General features: G+C 46.0%; 1 protein-coding gene across 1 annotated transcript in view; it reads left to right on the forward strand.

Annotated features, from left to right (window-relative positions):
* LAD1 (ladinin 1) overlaps nucleotides 1–26,369 on the forward strand; it is a 134,086-nt gene that overhangs the window by 83,227 nt on the left and 24,490 nt on the right. The window contains exons 2-4 of the mRNA XM_088463671.1: nucleotides 1,316–1,435; nucleotides 22,182–22,752; nucleotides 22,887–23,041. Of these exons, the coding sequence (XP_088319797.1) occupies nucleotides 1,316–1,435; nucleotides 22,182–22,752; nucleotides 22,887–23,041 (846 nt within the window). The remainder of the gene's footprint in view (nucleotides 1–1,315; nucleotides 1,436–22,181; nucleotides 22,753–22,886; nucleotides 23,042–26,369) is intronic.

Consider the following 26,369-nt stretch of genomic DNA (forward strand, 5'->3'; position numbering starts at 1 on the left):
GATGTTGTGCACTGCGCAAGCGCACGACGGCGGGAGCTCCGTCGTGCGCATGCGCCAGACGCGACGAGCGAATGACTTTCCTTCGCTCGTTGTGTTTGATCAAAGGGGGCGTGCTGTCGATGTTGATTGACAGCACGCCCCCTTTGGTGGGCGTGCCGGGGGCGTGCCTCCCTGACGGGGGCGTTCCCAAGGGAACGTGTACCGTCAGAAGCCGGCCCACTGACATCACTAGTGATGTCAGTGGGAGTGATTTTGGCTCTGATAGAGCCAAAATCACTCCGGGCCTTGCGGTTGAAAAACTCAACCGCAGGCTCCGGCTCGCAGTGGCGATGGTCGCGATGGTCAAGACCATCACGGCCATCAAACTGCACGCTCGTATAGGCTGTGGGTGGTGACCCACAGCTATACGAGCTTCCAGGAGGACGCTCCATAATTATGGAGGGCGGCCCTCATTCAGAGCGAGCGCTCTGCTCAGAGCGTACGGCTCTGAATGAGGGCCTTTGTTTCCTAAGAATCAAACTACTAATGCAGAGGTTCCCAATCACGGTCCTCAAGGCTCCCCAACAGTTCAGGTTTTAAGGTGCATACACACACAACGATTTTTTAATGATTTAACTATAATGATGTCATTATCATTCAATCGTTCAAAAAATTGTTCAGTGTAAAACGATAAACGATGAACGATTATCGTTCATGTGCATTCACGTTTGTCGATTATAGTTTAGTCAGACTGGCCAACTGAACGATTTTCAATAGAAGTTGCAACATTTTTCCTTCAACACACAGAAAATCATTTATTAAGTAAAACCAACTAATTTGTAAAACGATTTTCACTTTTTCAAGGGAAAAACTGAACGAAAATTGTTCAACGAAAATCGTTCATTACTTACATCGTTGTGTGTGTACGCACCTTTAGAGATATCCATGGTTGAGCACAGGTGATTTAATTAGTACCAAAGTCAATTTGATATAACCACCTGTGCTTAACCATGGATATCTCTAAAACCTGAACTGTTGGGGAGCCTTGAGGACCGCCTTTGGGAACCTCTGTACTAACGGGAGGAGAGAAAATAGTTCAGATGTTTTTTGTTTTTTTTCAGTGCAGTATTTCCTATTTAAGCATCAATCAAACTGATCAGTGAAACATATATACGTCTAATTAATTAAATAAATTCATTTAATTTTCATATAATAATTCAAAAGCAATTTCCCCTTTATTAAGGTACAAATCGACCTTAATAACACTTAACTCAAAAGTTTATTTTATACCCTAATCGTTTGAAAACTAAAATATTTTATTCCATTGTACCATCAGGTTGGCCTCACAGTGGATTGAAGATGATGAAGAGGAGCAAATACGAGAAAGGAGGAGAAGAAACCGTGATTTATCCAGCACAGGAAACAGAGTAGTTGAACTCTTACCTGAGCCAGATAAGTGAGTATATCAGGAGTTTGTGTCAGAACCAAAGCATGTCACCAAACTGCTATGGCTGAGTCTCCGTCATCTGCTATTTGCAAACGTAATAGCAATATTAAAGGATACATAACTATATAATATTAATAGAATTATTTGCGTATATCCACAATTTCCCATTTATTATAAGTTTTATGATGTACTTAGTTGTTGACAGCAGTAAAGTAACTACACATGAACACATTATTACTAGGGATGTGCAGGCTCGGATAGGTTCGAGTTTGCACGCCGAGTTCGGATTTTTCCCTCCAAAGAAACGGAACTCAGAAAGAGGCAAAACGTCATCTTGCATGGACAAGCATCATCATTCCTGGTCCAGTGTGTGTGCGCATGCGCAGTTGAAGAAAACATCACTCGCTATGTCCAATCGCTCCGTGCGACCGCCTCTGAATGAGGTCCTTAGTTCCCTCGCGCTGTGACAACACATCACTCCCGGATGACGCAGAGGTCTGCCTGCACTGCACATCGCATCCAGCTGGCTATGAGGTCTTCCCACTCTGTGCTCTGTGTGTTTACTCAGCATGCTAGCACTCAGTTAAATACCAGTAGTGTCCCACCAGGCTGTTTTAGAACTCTGCCTGATTTTAGAGTGGCAAAATGCGCCCTGCCCTTATAGCGGCTCCCCGTAAAAGCAGTCTACCCTGTACCATCCCCAACTGCGGACAGCAGTGTCCTAGGGTGGGAAAGGTTGCGATTACCCATTGCCACAAGGTGTATAGATGCCTTGCATGAGCACAGCATCTATTTACAGTGAGGGGAGAGCTTGGGGGAAGCCCAGTACTTCTGTAAATGCTAGGCATGCCCCAAGAGTAATGAATTGGGGACATCTCAAGGACACGCCCCTCCCCAGTCAGCCATGCCCAGTCTTGTACTGTAAATCACTGTTCTCTTGTTTTGCTCAACTGTTTATGTACTGTGGGCCTGATTCAGACCCGCTCGCGAGCACTATGCGCTCGCAAGTGGGTCGATGGTGGTCCAGTGCGCACGCGCACAACGGAGCCGGCTCTGTCGTGCGTATGCGTGAGACCCAGATAGCGACGGGCAATCCTTCGCTCCGGGTCTCGTACCATATGGGGCGTGCTGTCGGTTGAGTGACAGCATGCCCCCTTTGGTGGGTGGGTCGGGGGCATGGCTGCCCAGACAGAGGTGTTCCCATGGGAACGCCTACCATCTGGGCCCGGCACCACTGACATCACAAGTGATGTCAGTGGGAGTGCTTTCGGCTCTGTTAGAGCTGAAAGCACTCTGGGGCTTGCGGCAACGAGACCCTACCACAAGGATCTCATCACAAGCCCGATGGTCGCGATGGTCTTGACCATCGCGACCATCTTCCTGGCCGCTCGCTATAGCAGTGGGTGGTCACCCACAGCTATGCGAGTGGCCAGGAGGCCGCTCTGAAAAACAAGAAGAGCGGCCGGCTCTGAATCAGGGCCTGTGTTAGGAACTGCAGAACCCTTGTGGCTCCATATAAAGAAAGGATGATAATAATAATAATAATAATTATAATAATACACTATTGGGCATATTCAATTCCGTGTGAGAATAGCAAAAATCTTGCACCTGCGTTTTTTTTCCGAAGGTGCAAGATTTTTGCTGTTCCATTGGGTGCAGGATATTTTAATTTTTAAGGGGATTTTTTTTCGCAGCCCCAGAGCATGACCAATTTTTCATAAATTCCATATTTTTAGGGAAAATGTTGGGAATTGCTCTGGAACCCCTGTGGCACCCAATGACTAGTTGAGCAATTGGAAGTTTCCAATTAGCTTAATTAGCCCTTAACTACTCACCTTCCGCAGCGCTGCCTCCGCTTTTGGTTCTCTTCCCTAGTGTCAGATACAGCTTCCAGGGACCAGCCAGGCACAGGACAGATACATATTAACCCTGCAGCAGCCTGGTGCAGATAACAGCGAAGCGTCCAGAGCAGTTGAGTTCTCTCCTTTTTTTTTTTCTCGCACCGCTGTGCGCATTATTATAAATTGGATACCGAAATTGGTCACGAGGTCTGTTAGGAATATGCCCCTGTGTGTAGAAGTGACTGTGTGGTAACCAGTTTGCTCAGGGAATGGAGGCAAACGTAGCAGAATTCAGCCTCCATAAACATGTGGCACATAGCCTTCCTCTGCCCATGGTAAAATCAGACACAATCTGTAATTTACAAACAAAGTTAGGAAACAAAAGAAATTGTGGTCAGGCATGTGTATCCAATTACACAGCCTAAATTGTCCAATACAAATAGAAATAGTGAAATGTGTGTAATTTTTTAATTAATGATGAATACATTCCCTCCACCTGTTAGGGTGACAGCCACCTTGTACATAACCCAACTTATACTTCAATTGTGAATGATCTAGTATACAAATTTGAAGACAGCACCCTCTAGTGTAATGTTTTCAAACCAAGTGATGTAAAAATAGAATTGTGCAAAATAACCTTGTACCATATAATAAATGAAATCAACATCAACAAAAACGTATCTTTATGTCTTCACTCTGGAAGTAAAAGCAAAGACATATATGGGCTGATGCAAAGTTGCGAAGCATTTCTTGATTATATTTGCACCACACATGAAACGAACGCAAGTATTGGTTACACACATTTCATTTTGCATATACACTTGCGGACCTAGAATGTGATATCGTGTTTTCATGTAGGCAAAGTTCTCTGGGGGTAAAGTCTCATAAATACAGGCAAATCAGATCTAGACTTACACGAAAATACTCTTTTGGGAGGTATATATTTGGCAGTAGGGTGGTGCAAGTCAGATTACAGATACATATATGAACCCGAGGGTCAGAGGTGCAGCAGTATATAGGGAATAGGATTGGAATACCAACGGCTGAATAGCCGCCGGTCTCATACCAACGCCAGAAGTCCAATGGTCTACATTCCCGACTGGGGATGGTAAGTATGCTAACCCTCCCCTACCCCCCCCCGTAGCCCTCCTTTAGTGGTGCCTATCCCTAACCCCCCCTTCCCGCACCCTAAACCTAACCCTCCCAGGAATATGACTAACCCTAACCTCCCCCAGGGGGTGCATAACCCTAACCCCCCTCCCTATAGACTAACCCTCCCGGGGTGGGGTGCCTAACCCTAATCTCCCCCTGGGGGTGCCTAAACCTAACCCCCATCCCCTGGCAAACTAAATACTTACACGGACAATCGGGATGCCCACGCTGGTATTCGGATGTCCTTCGGGATATCGGCGTCGGCATTATGACGGGCGGTGGGATTCCGGCATCGGTATATCGACGCCTGGGATCCCGACCGCCGGGAAACTAACTACATCCCGTATATAGTGCTGGAAATTTGGTATGTTTTGAAGAGGGATGTGCGGAAAAGGTAGACAGGGGAGTCAGTACCTCATCTGCCATACACTGTTTTCTCCAGAGTTTTGACTATAAAAAATATTACAATAATACAAAGAAGATATTTATGATATTTTCTTAATTTTTCTTCTAATTTTTCTAGTCAAAACTCGAGTATACGTAAGCAAGGTCTCAACTAGGGTAGTGCGACCTGTGCCATGGCACAGGGCACCGCAGGGGGCGCTGTTTGGGTCTGTCAATTTTCTGTTTATTATCATTCTCACTTGTAGCTTCTTCTTTTATCTCCAGCATCTCCTGGCCTCCCTTATCTTTTCCCTGGCCCTTCTCCATGAGGCCTGCCCCTTTTTAGGGTGCATTATGTCCCTATTTTAAAAATAGGGGGGCCCTAGTGCTCTTTCTGGCACAGGGCACCAAAAAGTCTAGTTACGGCTCTGTACGTAAGTATGACAGGAAAGGCTCTGCACCACCTCACTACTCATCCCTGGTGCAAGTCCTGATCATGATGACTAGTAGCATAGATATAAGATGGGACTGGTAGCAGATAATGAATAAAATCAAGCCAGGGCAAGATGACGTCTATTAGCCTCACCTCCTCACAGTAAAAACAGTGGAGGCAAATGTAAAGTGCCAGGGAATGGAGGTAATGCAGTAAAAGCACTTAGGGTCCTATTTCCTAAGCCTTGGATGGAGATAAAGTAAAGGGGACATAGAATGCAGGCGCACACTCTAGGTACTAGGAACAATGATAGACAAAAAAATCCTGAAAAACTCTACAATTAACATGGAGTATAAGTGAGGTTCTTAGTACGTTTGGCCAAAAATGTTTCCCCATCCACCTCGTCAAGGTGAACCCCATAAGATGGGTCCCTAACATCCCTAATATTAACACATTACATAAAATGTATCCAGGACTTACCTGTAATAGTGCCCATTCTATTATGTAGACAGAAATGCAGGAACCTGAGCTGGTGATTAAAAACACCTGAGGGCAGATGGGTGGGGTGCAAATTCCAAATAGAAGGAGTCTCAACCTCTAAATGTACAAAATGGAGATAAAGTAAACAGAGATAGGTCTATTTACTAAGCAGTGTTAGGAGAAGTGAAAAGTGAAGAGTGAAAAGTGATAAGGTGCCAGCCAATCAGCTCCTAACTGCCATCTCACAGGCTGTGTTTGAAAAATGACAGTTGGGAGCTGATTGGCTGGCACCTTATCACTTTTCACTCTTCACTTTTCACTTCTAACACTGCTTAGTGAATAGACCCCACAGTTCCAACCAATGAGCTCCTAATTGTCATTTTTCAAAAACAGTCTGTTATATGGCAGTTAGGAGCTGATTGGTTGGGACTTTACCTCCGTTCACTTTATCTCCATCCAAGGCTTAGCGAATAGACCTAATTTACACAATCCTGGCACCAACTACCGCTGGAGGCGGGAAAAGGGCTGGGCTTGATGACGCATCATGCCAGTGTTGAGAGATGGAGAGAGATTAAGGGGGATATTTAATAAACATAATCTAATTTTCCAGCATAAAAGATGGAAAATGTGGTATTTATGTTTTCTCCATATTTAAGTGTAGTGAAAAGTATGGAGAAATCTATGTTTTCTCTAACTCTTCACAGTTTACTGACATGAAAGTTTCTGCCACTGTCACCAATGGGACTTTTCTCCAGATCATATTTATATAACGGTGTGTAGATAAATATCTCATTTTTTTAAACAAACTTATCACCATCTCCACATGATGATAAGTAACCTTTCCCCTCAGTACCTGTACAATATATATATATATATATATATATATATATATACTAGAGATGAGCGGTTCGGATTCTGGGGAATCCGAACCGCTCCGAACATAGGGGATCCGAGTCCACCCGAACGCTGTTTGGGTGTTCCCCGCCTGACTCGGATCCCGTTCGGGGCTGAACGGCGGTCGCCTGATGTTGGATTCTCACTAGAAAATCCGACATCAGGGCTCCTATTGTGTAGGGCAGACCTCTGTGATAGTGGTCTGCCCTACAAAGATACAAACACACAGCCACCAGCGGCAGGTGTGTGTTTGTTACAACAGCCAATGAGAGTCACACAGACTCTCATTGGCTGTTGCACGGAGGGAGCCGGCTGGAGCTCACTCATGAGCTCCGTCTTCCGGCTCCCTCCTCAGCGCGTGGATGCAGAGTGGACGGCGCAGGAGCGGGGATTCAGGTAAGTTTTTTTTTTTATGTGGATAAGGGTCAGGGGTGCTACTGGGGGGCACAGCTACAGGGGGTCTGCTACTTGGGGGGGCATACTACTGGGGGGGGATTCTACTGGGGGGCCTGCTACTGGGGGGCATACTACTGGGGGGGCCTGTTACTGGGGGGCATACTACTGGGGGCCATACTACTGGGGGGGCCTGCTACTGGGGGGCCATACTACTCAGGGGCCATACTACTGGGGGGTATACTACTGGGGGGCCTGCTACTGGGGGGCAAACTACTGGGGGGACCTGCTACTGGGGAACATAATACTTGGGACTGCTACTGGGGGGACCTACTCCTGGGGACCATACTACTTGAGGGGCCATACTACTGGGGGGCATACTACTGGGGGGCATAATACTGGGGGCCTGCTACTGGGGGGCCTGCTACTGTGGGGCCATACTCCTGGGGGTCATACTACTTGGGGTCCATACTACTGGGGGGGCATACTACTGGGGGGCATACTACTGTGGGCATTGTGTAAAAGGGGCACTACTGTGTGTCGTAACATAAATAAGAGACACTACTTTATGGTGTAATGTGAATCAGGGGCACTATGGGCCTGATTCAGAGCCAGACGCTCTGACCAGAGCGCTAGCTCTGAATCAGGGCCCTCCTACCTCAACTTGGAGCGGCCTCATGGACGCTCGCATAGCTGTGGGTTACCACCCACAGCTATAGTGAGCGTCCATGATGATGGTCGCGATGGTCAAGACCATCGTGACCATCGGGCTTGCGACGAGACCCTGCTGTAGGGTCTCGCTGCCGCAAGCCCTCGAGTGATTTTGGCTCTATCAGAGCCAAAATCACTCCCACTGACATCACTACTGATGTCAGTGGGGCCGGACTCAGACGGTAGGCGTTCCCATGCCTCCGTCTGGCAGCCACGCCGACAGCACACCCCCTTTGGTGCGAGACACCGAGCGACGGATTCCCCGTCGCTCGCCGGGTCTCACGCATGCGCACGACGGAGCTCCCTCTGTCGTGCGCATGCGCACTTAAGCACCATCGACCCGCTTGTGAGCGTACAGCGCTCGCGAGAGGGTCAGAATCAGGCCCAATGTGCGGTGTAATGTGAATAAGATTGTGCACTGTGACTCCTTGGGCCGTAGCCCACTTTGTAAACAAGTACTGTGATTCTGCTGGCCGTACCCCACTGGGTAGGTGCACTACTTTTCATTTCTGCCACTGCTGTGTGGCAATGTGTCATAGATGTGCTTTATACTGTGGTGTCTGTGCCGCTGCTTTGTCACTTGGTAACCAGTCAGCTCACTGCAACCTTTGGCCAATAATGTTGAAAACAATACTATAAGCTGTGAGGTGGTCTAAACTAGGGGTGTGCACCGGCCACTTTTCGTATTTTGTGTTTTGGTTTTGGATCTGGATCTTTCTTCGTGTTTTGGATCTGGATTGGTTTTGCCAAAACCACCCTTCCGTGTTTTGGGTTCTGGGTTTTGTGTTTTGGATCTGTATTTTTTTTTTTAAAAAGCATAAAAACAGCTAAAATCACAGAATTTGTGGGTTTTTCTGCTCCTATGCTATTATTAACCTCAATAACCTTAATTTCCACTCATTTCCAGTCTATTCTGAAAACCTCACACCTCACAATAGTGTTTTTATGTCCAAAAGGTTGCACCAAGGTAGCTGGATGACTATGCTAAGCGATACGAGTGGGCGGCACAAACACGTGGCCCATCTAGGAGTGGCACTGCAGTGGCAGACAGGATGGCAGTTTGAAAAACTAGGCCCCAAACTGTACATAATGCAAATGCAAAGAAAAAAAAAAGGTGCAAGATGGAATTGTCCATGGGCCCTCCCACCCACCCTTATGTTGTATAAACAGGACATGCACACTTTAACAAACCAATCATTTCAGCGCCAGGGTCTGCCACACGACTGTGGCTGAAATGATTGGTTCGTTTGGGCCCCCACAAAACAAGCTGGCAATTAATCTGTCCCTGCACAAACTGGTTCTACGGAGGCAAGATGTCGTCCTCATCCTCCTCAACCACCGATTCCTCACCCTCTTCAGTGTTGTGTACATCCTCATCCTCACAGAGTATTAACTCATCCCCGCTGGAATCCACAACCACAGGTCCCTCTATACGTTCTGGAGGCTGGTCTCCCTGGAAGAGTTGATAATTCATTTTTATTTACATCTTCTTCTCCACATTTTGTGGAAGCAACCTCCTACGCCTTTCGCTGACAAGGTTCCCGGCTGCACTAAACACTCTTTTGGAGTACACAATGGAGGGGGGGCAACTCAGGTAAAATAGAGCCAGCTTGTACAGGGGCCTCCAAATTGCCTCTTTTTCCTGCCAGTACAGGTACGGACTGTCTGACATGCCTACTTGGATGCTGTCACCGATGTAATCCTCCACCATTCTGTCAATGGTGACAGTATCATATGCAGTGACAGTAGACATGTCAGAAATTGTTGCCAGGTCCTTCAGTCTGGACCAGATGTCCAAACTTGGTCCTGCCTGCCCTGCATCACCACCAGCGGGTTGCTTAGGATACCTAAGTTTTTTCCTGGCAGCCCCAGTTGCGGGAGAAAATGAAGAAGGAGCTGTTGACGTGTCACGTTCCGCTTCAGCTGACAGTGTTTTCACCAGCAGGTCTTTGCACCTCTGCAGGCTTGTGTCAGCCGGAAAGAGAGACACCACATAGGCTTTAAACCTAGGATCGAGCACGGTGGCCAAAATGTAGTGGTCTGATTTCAACAGATTGACCACCCTGGAATCCTGGCAAAGCGAATGAAGGGCTTCATCCACAAGTCCCACATGCCGAGCGGAATCGCTCCGTCTTAGCTCCTCCTTCACTTTCTCTAGCTGCTTCTGCAAAAGCCTGATGAGGGCAATGACCTGACTCAAGCTGGCAGTGTCTGAACTGACTTCACGTGTGGCAAGTTCGAAGGGCTGGAGAACCTTGCACAACACGGAAATCATTCTCCACTGCGCTTGAGTCAGGTGCATACCCCCTCCTTTGCCTATGTCATAGGTGGATGTATAGGCTTGAAAGGCCTTTTGCTGCTACTCCATCCTCTGAAGCATATAGAGGGTTGAGTTCCACCGCGTCACAACCTCTTGCTTCAGGTGATGGCGGGGCAGGTTCAAGAGTGTTTGCTGGTGTTCCAGTCTTCGGCACGCAGTCGCTGAATGGCGAAAGTGGGCAGAAATTTTTTGGGCCACCCAAAGCATCTCCTGCACACCCCTGTCGCTTTTCAGAAAATTCTGCACCACCAAGTTTATTGTGTGAGCAAAACATGGGACGTGCTGGAATTTGCCCAGATGTAATGCCTGCACAATATTGGTGGCGTTGTCAGATATCACAAATCCCCAGGAGAGTCTAAGTGGGGTAAGCCACTGGGCGATGATTTCCCTCAGTTTCTCTAAGAGGTTGTTGGCGGTGTGCCTCTTACTGAAACCGGTGATACACAGCGTAGCCTGCCTTGGAATGAGCTGGCATTTCTGAGATGCTGCTACTGGTGACGCTGTTGCTGTTGCTGCGTAAGGTGATACATCTACCCAGTGGGCTGTCACAGTCATATTGTCCTTAGTCTGCCCTGTTCCACTTGTCCACATGTCCGTGGTTAAGTGGACATTGGGTACAATGGCATTTTTCAGGACACTGAGGACACTTTTTCTGACGTTTCTGTACAGTCTCGGTATCGCCTGCCTAGTGAAGTGGAATCTAGATGGGATTTGGAACCGGGGACACACTACCTCCATCAATTGTCTAAATCCCACTGCACTAATGGCGGATACCGGACGTACGTCTAACACCAACATAGCAGTCAAGGCCTCAGTTATACGTTTTGCTTCAGGATGACTGCTGTCGTACTTCATCTTCCTCGCTAAGGACTGTTGGAGGGTCAATTGTTTAGTAAAAGTAGTGGTGTTCCTACTTCCTCTCTGGGATGATGAACGACTCCCAGCAGCAGCAACAGCGGCAGCAGGAGGCGTAGCAATGCAGGATCCTCTGGAGGAATCCCAGATAGGAGAGTCAGTCATGCCAGTGACATGGCCTGCAGGACTACTTCCGATCCTGACTAAGGAGGAAATTGACGAGGAGGGAGTTGACGGTGTGGTTTGCAGGCGCTTGGATACAACAGGACAACGGGATTTAGGTGTCCCTGGACTGCTTACGGTCTTAGCCAAAGTTTCTGAACTTGACAGTAACTTTTTATGAACGTGCTGCAGGTGCCGTATAAGGGAGGATGTTCCTAGGTGGTTAACGTCCCTACCCCTACTTATTTCACCTTTACATATGGTACATATGGCAAGACAGTTGTTGTCCGGATTTGGCTAGAAATATTGCCAGACCAAAGAGGTGGAATGTTTGGTCTTCTGCCCAGGCATGACCGTGATGGGCTTTTTCATCCCACGGACAACAACTGTCTCCCCCGGAGCCTGATTTAAACAAACCACATCACCATCAGAATCCTCCTCACCAACTTCCTCCTCAGCGCCAGCTACACCAGTATCCTCATCCTGTTGTACTTCAACAGTGACATCTTCAATTTGCATATCAGCAAGTGGACTGTGGGTGCTCCTTTCAGCACTTGCAGGGGGCGTGCAAATGGTGGAAAGAGCCACCTCTTCCCGTCCAGTGCTGGGAAGGTCAGGCATCGCAACCACCACCACACTTGGACTCTCCTTGGGGATTTGTGATATCTTCTTAGAATGCACAGTTTTTCACTGTGCTTTTGCAAGCTTAACTCGTTTGATTTTTTAGTGGGAGGAGGGCTTCCATCGTCATGTGAAGCTGAACCACTAGTCATGAACATAGGGAAAGACCTTAGCCATTCCTTGCCACTCCGTGTCGTAAATGGTATATTAGCAAATTTACATTTCTCTTCAGATGATTTAAATGTTTTTTACAAGGTCATTTTCCTGAACTTTGTCATTTGGGATTGTATGTGCCCTCTACTATGACATTGGGCATCGGCCTTGGCAGACGACGTTGATGGCATATTATCGTCTATGTCATGACTAGTGGCAGCAGCTTCAGCACTAGGAGGAAGTGGTTCTCGATCTTTCCCTATTTTATTTTTATCGGAGAAAGTTTGGTCCTCCATTTATGTTATATTGATATATACGTGCAGCTAAGGCGCACACAAACATAGAAAATAATTTTTTATTTTTGTTGGAGACTAGTGCACTTTGTGGGTTACACCACCCTTTAAGAAATGAGCCAGCCGGCCCTTTACTTATGGGACACAGGCGCACGCTTGGCGCTGCTCCTTTGTTGATGCACGTGCAGCTACAGCCCACACAATTCACAAACACAGAAAATATTTTTTTATTTTGTTTGGAGTGCCCTTTGGGGGTTACAGCACCCTTTAACGGACAAGCCAGCTGGCCTTTTACTTATGGGACACAGGCGCACGCTTGGCGCTGCTCCTTTGTTGATGCACGTGCAGCCACAGTGCACACAATTCACAAACACAGAAAAAAATTTTTTATTTTGTTTGGAGTGCCCTTTGGGGGTTACAGCACCCTTTAGCGGTCAATCCAGCCGGCCCTTTATTTATGGGACACAGGCGCACGCTTGGCACTACTTTGTTGATGCACGTGCAGCCACAGTGCACACAATTCACAAACACAGAAAAAAATTTTTTATTTTGTTTGGAGTGCCCTTTGGGGGTTACAGCACCCTTTAGCAGTCAATCCAGCTGGCCCTTTATATATGGGACACAGGCGCACGCTTGGCACTACTTTGTTGATGCACGTGCGGCTACTGCGCACACAATTCACAAACACAAAAATATATATTTTTTATTTTGTTTGGAGTGCCCTTTGGGGGTTACAGCACCCTTTAATGGACAAGCCAGCTGGCCTTTTACTTATGGGACACAGGCGCACGCTTGGTGCTGCTCCTTTGTTGATGCACGTGCAGCCACAGTGCACACAATTCACAAACACAGAAACATTTTTTTTATTTTGTTTGGAGTGCCCTTTGGGGGTTACAGCACCCTTTAGCGGTCAATCCAGCCAGCCCTTTATTTATAGGACAAAGGCGCACGCTTGGCACTACTTTGTTGATGCACGTGCGGCTACTGCGCACACAATTCACAAACACAAAAAAATATATATTTTTTTTTTGTTTGGAGTGCCCTTTGGGGGTTACAGCACCCTTTAACAGACAAGTCAGCCGGCCTTTTACTTATGGGACACAGGTGCATGCTTGGCGCTGCTCCTTTGTTGATGCACGTGCAGCCACGGTGCACACAATTCACAAACACAGAAAAAAATGTTTTGTTTTGTTTGGAGTGCCCTTTGGGGGTTACAGCACCCTTTAGCATTCAATCCAGCCGGCCCTTTATTTATGGGACACAGGCGCACACTTGGCACTACTTTGTTGATGCACGTGCGGCTACTGCGCACACAATTCACAAACACAAAAAAATATATTTTTTTATTTTGTTTGGAGTGCCCTTTGGGGGTTACAGCACCCTTTAGCATTCAATCCAGCCGGCCCTTTATTTATGGGACACAGGCGCACGCTTGGCACTACTTTGTTGATGCACGTGCGGCTACTGCGCACACAATTCACAAACACAAAAAAATATATTTTTTTATTTTGTTTGGAGTGCCCTTTGGGGGTTACAGCACCCTTTAGCGTTCAGTCCAGCCGGCCCTTTATTTATGGGACAAAGGCGCACGCTTGGCACTACTTTGTTGATGCACGTGCGGCTACTGCGCACACAATTCACAAACACAAAAAAATATATATTTTTATTTTGTTTGGAGTGCCCTTTGGGGGTTACAGCACCCTTTAACGGACAAGTCAGCCGGCCTTTTACTTATGGGACACAGGTGCATGCTTGGCGCTGCTCCTTTGTTGATGCACGTGCAGCCACGGTGCACACAATTCACAAACACAGAAAAAAATTTTTTATTTTGTTTGGAGTGCCCTTTGGGGGTTACAGCACCCTTTAGCATTCAATCCAGCCGGCCCTTTATTTATGGGACACAGGCGCACACTTGGCACTACTTTGTTGATGCACGTGCGGCTACTGCGCACACAATTCACAAACACAAAAAAATATATTTTTTTATTTTGTTTGGAGTGCCCTTTGGGGGTTACAGCACCCTTTAGCATTCAATCCAGCCGGCCCTTTATTTATGGGACACAGGCGCACGCTTGGCACTACTTTGTTGATGCACGTGCGGCTACTGCGCACACAATTCACAAACACAAAAAAATATATTTTTTTATTTTGTTTGGAGTGCCCTTTGGGGGTTACAGCACCCTTTAGCGTGCAGTCCAGCCGGCCCTTTATTTATGGGACACAGGCACACGCTTGGCACTACTTTGTTGATGCACGTGCGGCTACTGCGCACACAATTCACAAACACAAAAAATATATTTTTTTATTTTGTTTGGAGTGCCCTTTGGGGGTTACAGCACCCTTTAACGGACAAGCCAGCCGGCCTTTTACTTATGGGACACAGGCGCACGCTTGACGCTGCTCCTTTGTTGATGCACGTGCAGCCATAGTGCACACAATTCACAAACACAGAAAAAATATATATATTTTTTTGCACTTGGGGGGAGCACCCCTGATGGACAGAGCACCCCCTGGACAACACTACAGCACCCCTTTAGGACTGGGACACTGCACAGGACTTTGGAGTGGACACAGCCCCTATGGACAACTGACTGCACAACACAGTCCAGCCAGCCCCTATGGCCTTTGAAGGAGTGGACACAGCCCCTATGGACAACAGCAGCACAGCGCAGCACAGTACAGCACAACACTTCACTACACTACACTACACTACACTACACAGCCCAGCCAGCCCTAACTCCCACCCTCCCTCTTCACTGTCCACAGCCGAGTGAGAAAATGGCGCCGACGCAGGTACCTTATATAGGATCCAAAACCCGTGAGACCCGGAAGGCGGGATGATGACGTTTTGCCTCGATTTCAGATCCGAGTCAGGCGGGAAAAGTCAAGCCTGACTCGGATCGGGAGGGCTCGGGGGGGTTCGGATTTCAGAAATCCGAACCCGCTCACCCCTAGTCTAAACTGACTGTAAATGACTGGAAATTAATGTTATTGAGGTTAATAATACTCTAGGAAGAAAAAAAAGACCAATTTATGTGATTTTAGCTTTTTTTGTAAATTTTTGTACAAAAATCCAAATCCAAAGCCAGTCACCGCAATTTGCAAATCCAAATCCGGCGCACATCCCTAATATATACACATTATACATGGTACACTAAAGTATAGACTAAGTATATAGCACCCCCAGCACACAACAGTGGACAGCCCCACTTTCCCCTTCAAGTTCCAGGACACAGTGACAGCAGCAGCAGCAGATCCCCCCTCCCCACTATATTGCGACAGCAGCGCCCCCCCTTTCCACCAGTACACAATGCAGCAGCAGCTAACCCCCGCCACCCCCTCACCCCCAGTACTCCGATAGCGGTGGACAGGATAGCGGGTCCACCTTCACCACACATGCATGGTGAGCCTCACAGCAGCCGCGGACGTCCCAACACATGGCCAGCTACTGCTCCAGGATCCCTGCCCGGTCAGCAGCAGCCTCCCTCCCTAGCCCAGCACTTGCTGGGCTGGGGAGGGAGTCTGATGCCGCTGCCTGTCAGGCAGGGATGTTGGAGTGATAGCTGGAAGGAAAGAACTTTGTAGCGCTGCAGCAGGCTGCACAGACATGCGCACTACACAAAAAAACAAACATCGCAAAAACGCAGATCTCGCCCGGACAGCCCGTTTTCGCTTCGGCTGTCCCGGCACCAAATTTCTATTAAATAAAGAGAAAAAAAAATTGATGTTAGGCGAATAATATGTTTGGAGGTAAATAGGTTTATTAAGTATAGCCCTAAGTACCAACCAATCAGCTTTTAACTGTCATTTTGAAACACGGCTTGTAAAATAACAGAAGCTGATTGGTTGGTACTTTATCTCTCTCCAAGATTTGATATAAATCCCCACCATTTCACAGCACAAACACTGCAGGTAAATGTAAAGTAACAGGGAATGGGGGAGTACACTCTTGTTACTGACAGACTCAGGTGCCACTGCACAGAGCACAGTGCCCTCTGGGCGGCACTGCTGCTTACCCATGGCCCATGCTTCAGACAGGCACCCTACAGCTCTAACAGCCCCCCGCTGTAGCATCCTGAAGATCATAACAACTGTGGCTGCCAGTGCCTCTCCTCCCCCACCACATGACATCATGACGTCACACTCGTGGGGGGCGTGGCAGGTATAGAGCGCAGAAAAGCCCTGGTATGGCCCTGGTCCTTTAGTGGTTAGTGTCTTCAGATCCCATTTGATCACCTGACAATGTCACCCTGCAGTACAGAAACATCAGCACAGCCAAGAGCTGAGGGGAGGAGCTAAAAATGCCTGATCTTTCCCATTCTGGTACACTCGCTTTTTTTCAATAAAAACCAAACATACCCTTTTTTAGCTATTTGGAGTACAAATGAACAAACTATTGCTATTTTATGAAAAGTCTTCTGCGAGTAACAAGGTGTGTGAGTATTGCACAATGAAATTACATATGATACCCAAAAAGTGCAAAAACAGAGATGAGAGAAGGGGGGAGAGAAGCATTAGTGGCGAAGGGGTTAAAGGGAATTTAGAATGTATTACACTATGCCCGAAATGTAATAGCCCACGGTTTGCAGGTACCAGTGCAATTCTGTTCAGATAGCCACTAGATATAAAGTGGCAATTACTTCTAAGGCAAAGCCAAGTCTGTTTGTATACTTACTTCCACAATTGTACCTCTTATCAAACAAGGAGGGAGGACATAATGGCAAGTTTATGGACTCTATGAACTAAGGGCCTGATTCAGAGCCGGACGCTCTGACCAGAGCGCTCGCTCTGAATCAGGGCCCTCCTACCTAAAAATGGAGCGGCCTCTTGGACGCTCGCATAGCACCCACAGCTTATGCGAGCGTCCATGATGATGGTCTCGATGGTCAAGACAATCGCGACCATCGGGCTTGCGACAAGACCCTGCAGTAGGGTCTCACTGCCGCAAGCCCAGGAGTGCTTTTGGCTCTACCAGAGCCAAAAGCACTCCCACTAGTGATGTCAGTGGGGCCGGCTCCAGACGGAAGGCGTTCCCATGGGAACACCTCCACCTGGGCAGCAACGCCCCCCGCACGCCCACCAAAGGGGGCGTGCTGTCAATCACCATCAACAGCACACCCCCTTTGGTGCGAGACCCTTAGCGACAGCTCCGTCGTGCGCATGCGCATTAGGGCACCATCGACCCGCTTTCGAGCGTCCTGAGCTCGCGAGCGGGTCTGAATTAGGCCCTAAGCCTTGGAGACAGATAAAGTGGACAGAGATAAAGTAACTACCAATCAGCTCCAAACTGTCATTTTTCAAACACAGCCTGTAAAGTGACAGTTAGGAGTTGATTTGTTGGTAGTTTATCTCTGTCCACTTTATATCTCTCCAAGACTTAGTACATAATGCCTGATTCAGATTGGGGTATATGGGGTCTGTTTCAGAGATGTTCGTACATCCGACAATGAAGCTATAGCTCCAACCTTTTGGGGTCTGCGCCTGTACAGGACTTGTTCTGCGCATGTACATGTGATCTCGCTTGTAGACCCCCCAAAACCGCAGCATGATTGACATGCTGTGGCTTTGGGGGGTGAAGCAGGGGCGTGCCTGGTCACCGTTCCGGGAAACGGGGCGTGTCGTCCCCGTTTTTCCAGGAGGGACAAGTTTAGGGTCTTCATCGACAGACGCAGATTCCTGGTCTCTTATGTGACTGCACCCGGTCAGGCTGAAGGAAGCTTCAGCTCCCGCAGCATGACTAAAGAAGCAGCCATGGTTTGGATGGTGATCCCAGATTACGGCATTGGACACAGTGTTGGGTTCACAAATGCCACTAGGAGGTGTCTGACACCTCCTTCTGCATTTGCATCGGAAATGGACGGTTTGCACAGCCGCTTGTGTGCAGCTCTGCAAATCCGTCCATCTCTGAATCAGGCCCAGAGTAAGAAAGAGCAAGTAGCTGTGTACTTTGGTGAAACCATGCTGCACTGCAGGAGGGATAGATTTAAAATGTGCAGAGAGATTTACATTTGGGAGGGAGGTGTCCTAACTGAGATCTAATTTGTAGTGTTAAAATAAAGCTGTCCAGCATTTGTGGGCTACATGCAAAAGCAGCCAGTATTTACCCCACATGCAAAAACAATGTATGTATATGCACCCCTTGCAGCAACATGGTCTGTCCAGGTGCACAGTACTTGCTATTTCTTACTCCATTCCCAAATCTGAATTAGGGGCCTGATTCAGAGATGGACGCTATTGCGATCGCAGTTGCGATTTTGCATGCAACGCAGCAGTGTTGATATGCTAATGTCTGCAAAGATCACTAGAGCGTAAGGACTGATGCTTTCTTAGCTGTGTGTGACACTGCATACTTGCATAAAATATCGGAAACATCGACGCACATCTGCGGCGAACTTGGGAGCTCTTCAGACACGCAGAGCTGTGTATGCACTCACAGTGGCTAATTTATGCACGCCCATGTAACAGCGTTTAAACGGACAGACACGCCTGTGTTTCTCAGATCACCCCACATCACCACCCCCAAAACGCTGACAGCCTGTCACTCACTCTGCGATGGATTCATATGTGCGCCTGTGATCGCAGTGTGATTGCTGCACATGCGCAGTGCTGCTTATACGCATGCGTGATGGCAAATAATCACTCGACTGCACGCGTAATCGCCTTTGCATCCGTCTCTGAATCAGGCCCCAGGTCCATAGACACCTATATTTAGTGCAAGGACATTTTGCACTATTATATGTTTGCATCACTGGGTCCGAAAATATTACTCTAGAATACATCTTTAAATGTGTTTCCTAAACTTAGGAATCAGTTGATTTGTTATTGAAATGCTGAAACAAATGTGTAATTAAACATTACAGCTATATGTGCGTTATTTTGTTTCTGTAATTAATAATGTTCACAGTTTTCTGTGTGCTATAAATAGGAAAATAAAATCTTGTAAAGCAGAATTTTTGTAAAAATAGTTTAAAGCAGTGTCCGACAAATCCCGAACACCAGGTCACCAAGGCGACTAAAAGTTTACACCTGCCCGGATTGGCAGAGACCCTGGTCTATCAGGTAAAAGAGTGAAACTAAACTACGCTCCATCCACATCCAGCGGTAGTCATGCAAATGAGGACCTACCTCCATTTTGTGGTTGGAGGTGCTCGGTTTCAAATGTTTTGCGGGTCCTACATAATGCACTGCAGAACCAACAGGAGTATTGGCCTAGCCCTGCCTCTCCACACAGCTAGCACCACTTTGATCATGATGTCCCCAGCTGCCTCTGCCATCCATTATGTCATCACAAGAAGGGGGAGACTAGGTCCCTGGTCCATGAGCTGAGAGGACGTTGCTGCGCTTCCTGGAAGGGTTCCTGATTATAACAGCCGCACAGGCTGGAGCCGTGGAGACCTGCTGTGGCTGGAGCAGGGCTGCTGTGTGACTGTCACCAATGCAGCTGGCTGCCCTTGCACACTTTCTGGACAGTGTAGGCTGGTTTATCAGGGCTGCATATACTGCAGGAGTTCTTCCTTCAGAGCATGAATATATACTTTACAGCAAGAGCAGGGGCAGAGCGGGCCGATACTGCTGAATGAGACCAGCTCCCAGGACTCATTTATAGACCGTGTCTACACCTTCACCAGGATGAGCTCCACATCATCTTCTCAGTGTCCCTGCACCTGCCCAGCTACAATTAAGTCAGGTACTTGCCCACCTATGAAGAGTCAATGAGACCCAGCTAGGTCATTCTGCTAGTGTCTCAGATCCCAGTCCAGGCAGGAGTTCAAGGTACAGCAGCCATGCCTCCCTGTACACATTAACTTATATTGTACACATTGACACATTTTGAATGCACTATGGTGTGTAATACTATGTATTGGAGACACTGTGATGTGGCATACTATGTATTGGAGGCACTGTGGTGTGGCATACTATGTATTGGGGACACTGGTGTGGCATACTATGTATTGGGGGCACTGTGGTGTGACATGCTATGTACTGGGGCACTGTGGTGTGGCATACTATGTATTGGGGCACTGTGGTGTGGCCTACTATGTATTGGAGGCATTACAGTATGGAATACTATTTATTGGGTGCACTGAATTGGGCCCCCGAGTAAAGTCATGTATTGTGGTCTGAGGGCATATAGTGAATCCTGAGCGACATTGAAGGGGCATGTGTGGTGTTATATAGAAGATTTATATTTTGGATTTTCTAAAAATGTTATATCAATTGTCCAGTAAGTTTGTTAAACCAGAAAGAGAAAATATACAGTCAGGTGCATAAATATTGGGACATTGACAGAATTTTCATATTTTGGCCTCTATTCACCACCACAATGGCTTTGAAATGAAACAAACAAGATGTGCTTTAACTGCAGACTTTCAGATTTAATTTGAGGGTAATTACATCCATATCAGGTGAACGGTGTAGGAATTACAATGGTTTCTATATGTGCCTCCCACTTTTTAAGGGGCCAAAAGTAATCAATCCTAAATCTAACTTTCACTTTTTAATACTTTGTTGCAAATCCTTTGCAGGCAATTACAGCCTGAAGTCTGGAATGCATAGACATCACCAGACGCTGGGTTTCATCCCTGGTGATGCTCTGCCAGGCCTCTACTTCAAATGTCTTCAGTTCCTGCTTGTTCTTGGGGAATTTTCCCTTCAGTTTTGTCTTCATCAAGTGAAATGCATGCTGAATCGGATTCAGGTCAGGGGATTGACTTGGCCATTGCATAGCATTCCACTTTTTAGCCTTAAAAAACTCTTTGGTTGCTTTTGCAGTATGCTTCGGGTCATTGTCCATCTGCACTGTGAAGCGCCGTCCAATGAGTTCTGAAGTATTTGACTGAATATGAGCATATAATATTGCCCGAAACACTTCAGAATTAATTCTGCTGCTTTTGTCAGCAGTCCCATCATCAATATATACAAGCGAACCAGTTCCATTGGCAGCCATACATGCCCACGCCATGACACTACCACCACCATGCTTCACTGATGAGGTGGTATGTTTTGGATCATGAGCAGTTCCTTTCCTTCTCCATACTGTTCTCTTCCCATCACTCTGGTACAAGTTGATCTTTGTCTCATCTGTCCATAGGATGTTGTTCCAGAACTGTAATGGCTTTTTTAGATGTTGTTTGGCAAACTCTAATCTGGTCTTCCTGTTTTTGAGGCTCACCAATGGTTTACATCTTGTGGTGAACCCTCTATATTCACTCTTGGAAGTCTTCTCTTGATTGTTGACTTTGACACATATACACCTACCTCCTGGAGAGTGTTCTTGATTTGGCCAACTGTTGTGAAGGGGGTCTTTCTTCACCAGGGAAATAATTCTTCTGTCATCCACCACAGTTGTTTTCCGTGGTCTTCCGGGTTTGTTGGTGTTGCTGAGCTCTCCGGTGCGTTCTTTCTTTTTAAGAATGTTCCAAATAGTTGATTTGGCCACACCTAATGTTTTTGCTATCTCTCTGATGGGTTTGTTTTGATTTTTCAGCCTAATAATGGCTTGCTTCACTGATAGTGACAGCTCTTTGGATCTCATATTGTGAGTTGACAGCAACTGATTCCAAATGAAAATGTCACACCTAGAATCAACTCCAGACCTTTTACCTGCTTAATTGATAATGAAATAACGAGGGAATAGCCCACACCTGTCCATGAAATAGCTTTTGACTTGATAGTCCCATTACTTTTGGTCCCTAAAAAAGTGGGAGGCACATATAGAAACCGTTGTAATTCCTACACCGTTCACCTGATTTGGATGTAATTACCCTCAAATTAAATCTGAAAGTCTGCAGCTAAAGCACATCTTGTTTGTTTCATTTCAAAGCCATTGTGGTGGTGAATAGAGGCCAAAATATGAAAATTCTGTCAATATCCCAATATTTATGCACCTGACCGTATATGTATTTCTTCTTAAATGTCATGCTAAACACACAGGTAATTTATTTTTTAATGAACATTTTAGCTGTTCATTTACCTAGAAATTCTGCTTTTGTAATTGAAAATATTGCATTACTCATATTTGTATTCAAATGTATTAATTTAGTTTTTTTTTCATTTTTCACAGGCCTAGTTCCTGCTCTGTCTCCAGCACTGAGGACAGAGATGTGATAACAAACAGAAAGCACCTGGACAGACAGCAAGAATGTCAAAGTAGCAAAGTTCAAGATAAAGAAAAGAATGTAGCAACTAAACAGGAAGAAGATAACAGTAAGTGCATCAGAAATAAAGTTGAAGAAAACAAGATATGTGGTATTGAGAGACTAGAGGACCAAGCACGAGAGAGTACTCTGGAAGAGGCAAAAGTGTTAACAAGTAAAAAAGAAGAAGTACAGAAACATGGTAGTCAAATAAATGTTATTCAGAAGGAAGAGCATAAAAAAGAAGATAATCACATATCTAATAGTGCCCTAAGGGAAAACAATCTGTCCAAGAGTCAGAATGAAAAATGGCAAGAACCTAAAAGCTCAAAAAAATTGCAAATAAACGAGAATGTGAGAAAACAGAATCAGGAGTCCAGTAACTGGAAAAAAGAGAGCCATGAATCAAAAATCAAGGAGGCACAACATCAAGAGATAAGCAGCCAAAACAACAACAAGGATCTTAAAGATAAAAAATTACAGACACCTGAAAGTGAGGTAATTAAGCTTCAACCAATAATGATGTTCATTAACATGACAGAATTACAATGTTTAAATTCAAAGAATCCATACGGTTTTCCGAAGTGGGACTCAGTTCTGTGTTATGTAACTATTTATCGTTATTATATCAGGTACAAGACAAACCAGCACGTAGTAATAATCCAATCAGCTTGAGCATTCCAGTAACTGCAAAACCTTCAGAAACACCAATTGTGACAAGCAGCACTTCTGGAACATCGCCAGGCCATGGAAACCAGTCTAAGTTCAAGAGCCAAGTGTTTGTTAGGTACAATCTTTCAAATTTAAGTTTGAGTATTGCATATTTTAAAGCTGTTTTTTACATACTGTATATGCCATCTACAATTTCTGGCATGAGGACATGTTTTTAGTAAATGATTCCCTTTACGTCATAGGCAATCACTTAACATGGGCGCTGAATGTTCAGCAGGGAGGAGCACTCCTGCCCCTCCTTTCCCTGACCACCCCTCCCTTTCTGTCTCACTAACTATGACATCCTTTGCCCCTGTTTCTGGAGGGGAAGTCAAGGCCTTCATCCAGTCCTCCCCTCCTTCCACCTCCCCCCTTAACCCAATCCCTTCCCGTCTCCTCTGTTACCTGTCTCCTTCTGCCTGTTCCCATCTTGCACACCTCCTCAATCTCTGACTATCATCTGGTACTGTCCCTTCTGCATTCAAACATACCCTCGTGTTTCCCATTCTCAAAAAACCTACCCTTGAGCCTAACATACTCTCCAACTACCGACCCATCTCTCTCCTCCCTTTTGTTTCCAAACTCCTTGAGCATATTGTTTACAACCACCTTACCAGCTTTCTTTCCTTCCACTCCTTCCTTGACTCATTTCAATCTGGCTAACGTTCTCTCCACTCCACTGAAACTGCCCTCACGGAAGTATGCAATGACCTCCTTACTGCTAAATCCAAGGGCCACTACTCTCTACTCATTCTCCTTGACCTCTCTGCTGCATTTGACATGGTAGACCACCCTCTCCTCCTGTATATCCTTCACTCTCTTGGTCTACATGGCACTGCCCTCTCCTGGCTGTCCTCCAACCTCTCTGATCATTCCTTCTCTGTCTCCTCTCATGATTTCTCTTCCCCCCCACTTCCACTAACAGTAGGAGTTCCCCAAGGTTCTGTTCTTGGACCTCTCCTATTCTCCCTATATATGTCCTCTTTAGGTAAACTCATCAACTGTCTTGACCTCCAATATCATCTCTATGCTGATGATACTCAAATCTACCTTTCCATCCCTGACTTTCCCCCCTCGCTCCTTACCCTTACCTGTATCTCCAACTGTCTCTCTGCTATCTCTTCAAGGATGTCCCAGAGCTTTCTTAAACTTAACATGTCTAAGACTGAGCTGATCATCTTCCCACCCTCTTCCATTACCTCACTTCTCAAAATGTCATTATCTATTGATGGCACAACTATCTCCTCTAGTCCCAAAGTGCGCTGTCTTGGAGTTATCCTAGAATCCTTCCTCTCCTTTAAACCACACATTCAGCACCTCTCACAGTCCTGCCGTTTCCACCTAAAAAATATCTCCAGGATTAGACCCTTCTTCATCCAGGATGCTACTAAAACCCTCATCCACTTGTTGGTCATCTCCAGATTAGACTACTGTAACCTTCTCCTTACTGGCCTCCCAGTCCCCCACCTCTCTCCACTGCAAGCAGTCCTCAATGCTGCTGCTCGGCTCACCTTCCTCTCCAGACCTTCTACATCTGCTTCCCCTCTCCTACAAGCCCTAACACTGGCTCCCCTTCACCTTCAGATGCCAATTCAAAGTTCATACACTCATCTACAAAGCCCTCACCAAAGCCTTTCCCACTTACATTTCTGATCTTCTCTCCCTTCACGCTGCCGCCTATCCACTTTGCTCAACAAATGTGTGCCGCCTCTCCCTCTCCCTATCAGACTCTCCACAAATCTTCAAATCTGCTCTCAAGACCCACTACTTCATCAAAGCTCTCATCCTAACCCACTTTCCTCCCTATCTACCCCTTCTGTGTCACGCCTGTCTGTCTGCCCCTCCCCTTTAGAATGTAAGCTCTCACGAGCAGAGACCTCTTCCCTCATTTGCTTCTTTTTACATTTTCTTCTACTCCTTACTCCCCACTTGACTGCTAATTCCCTACTGCTTAGTATGAGTGTTTTAATCGCTATTGCAGCATTGTATATAAACCATGTCCTTGTCCTGCACTGTAATGTACTGTAAGTTACTCATTTCTTGTTCACTTATTATTTTATGTACTCTGTAAGGCACTACGGAACACTTGTGAAACCATATAAATAAAGGATAATAATAATAATACTAACTACCCAGGCCGAATCAGACATGGCAATGTTGTGCATAGTTTTTATAGTTCATATTTTAATGAGCAGGCATGGTCACGCTCCTCTATCATCCAGAACCACCATACATCTTGATGGCACCAATCACTTAAACATTACAGTTTTGCTTTTCGGTGTATCAAAACATTCTGCAAAGCTTATTGAAATTAATGTTTCATGGTCATGATGTGGGCATAACTAATAAAAATGTAAATTAACTATATGTCTGACTAGGTGTAGTACTCGGGCAAGTCCATGATGAAACATAATTTTACTACGTGCAGCTACTTTATTCCAGAGTTCTGTGGTTAGCAATTTCAGACTTACTTACTGCAGTGCAGCACTTTGCCTGAAACCTGTGTATTTTTACTTTTACTAATTATATCAATTGATTTTGCAAAATGTTTTTTATGGCATTAGTCATTGCAATGTAACAAGTGAGCTATGAATGCTCATACGACTGGCAGCACTACAGATCTCTAAAAACCTGAAAGTGAGTGGGAAGTATGGGAAACTACATAGCCTATGTTCTAACCTGGCCTGTAAACTATTCTTATGCGAATTGTCAAATCAATCGATTCAAAGGTTTGGCCGTAATTGAGCAACAAACATTTTTATATATTAGTAGGGATGGTGTTATATGGTCTAGAAAAAAATGACATAACTTAGCTGCAATACATTTTTTTCATACTGGTACGCCATGATGAAGATTATTACATAAGTTTCAGTTTTAGGAATGTAGCAGGGACTGGGGTCATATTCTAGTATGTGATACCAATGGAAACTGTTTGATAAATAGTTATTGTGATGGAAAAGATGGACCATTTTGTGACATTTTCTCAGTTTTATTTTTTCTTCTAAAATATTTATGTTTTTTCTACTGTACTGGGCAGGACATTAGCAATCTCAACATTTGTAGATCACTTTAATAACATATAATCTATCATTAGCGCAATGCAAGAAATAATATACCCTAAACCCAATTGCCCCCTACCTCTCTTAATCAGACTGAGGGCCTTTTGTAACATGTCTGAGAGTTGCACGCACGGGCAGAGGAGTAGCATGAAGCCAGGGCGCGCGGAGCACGTGCATGCTATGGCACCCCTCCAAGTGTTCCAGGGAGGAGGCGGTCCATAGGTTAAAGTAAAGAGAAGTAAAAATAAAGATATAGGGCAGCCCCCTGTTGTGGTGCCCATATGCAGTGTCCCCTGTATAGGTGCCCATATGCAGTGCCCCCTGTATAGGTGCCCATATGCAGCA

This window comes from Taudactylus pleione, unplaced genomic scaffold (assembly GCF_031769625.1).
Source record: "Taudactylus pleione unplaced genomic scaffold, aTauple2 ptg001423l, whole genome shotgun sequence".
Classification (NCBI taxonomy): Eukaryota; Metazoa; Chordata; class Amphibia; order Anura; family Myobatrachidae; genus Taudactylus; species Taudactylus pleione.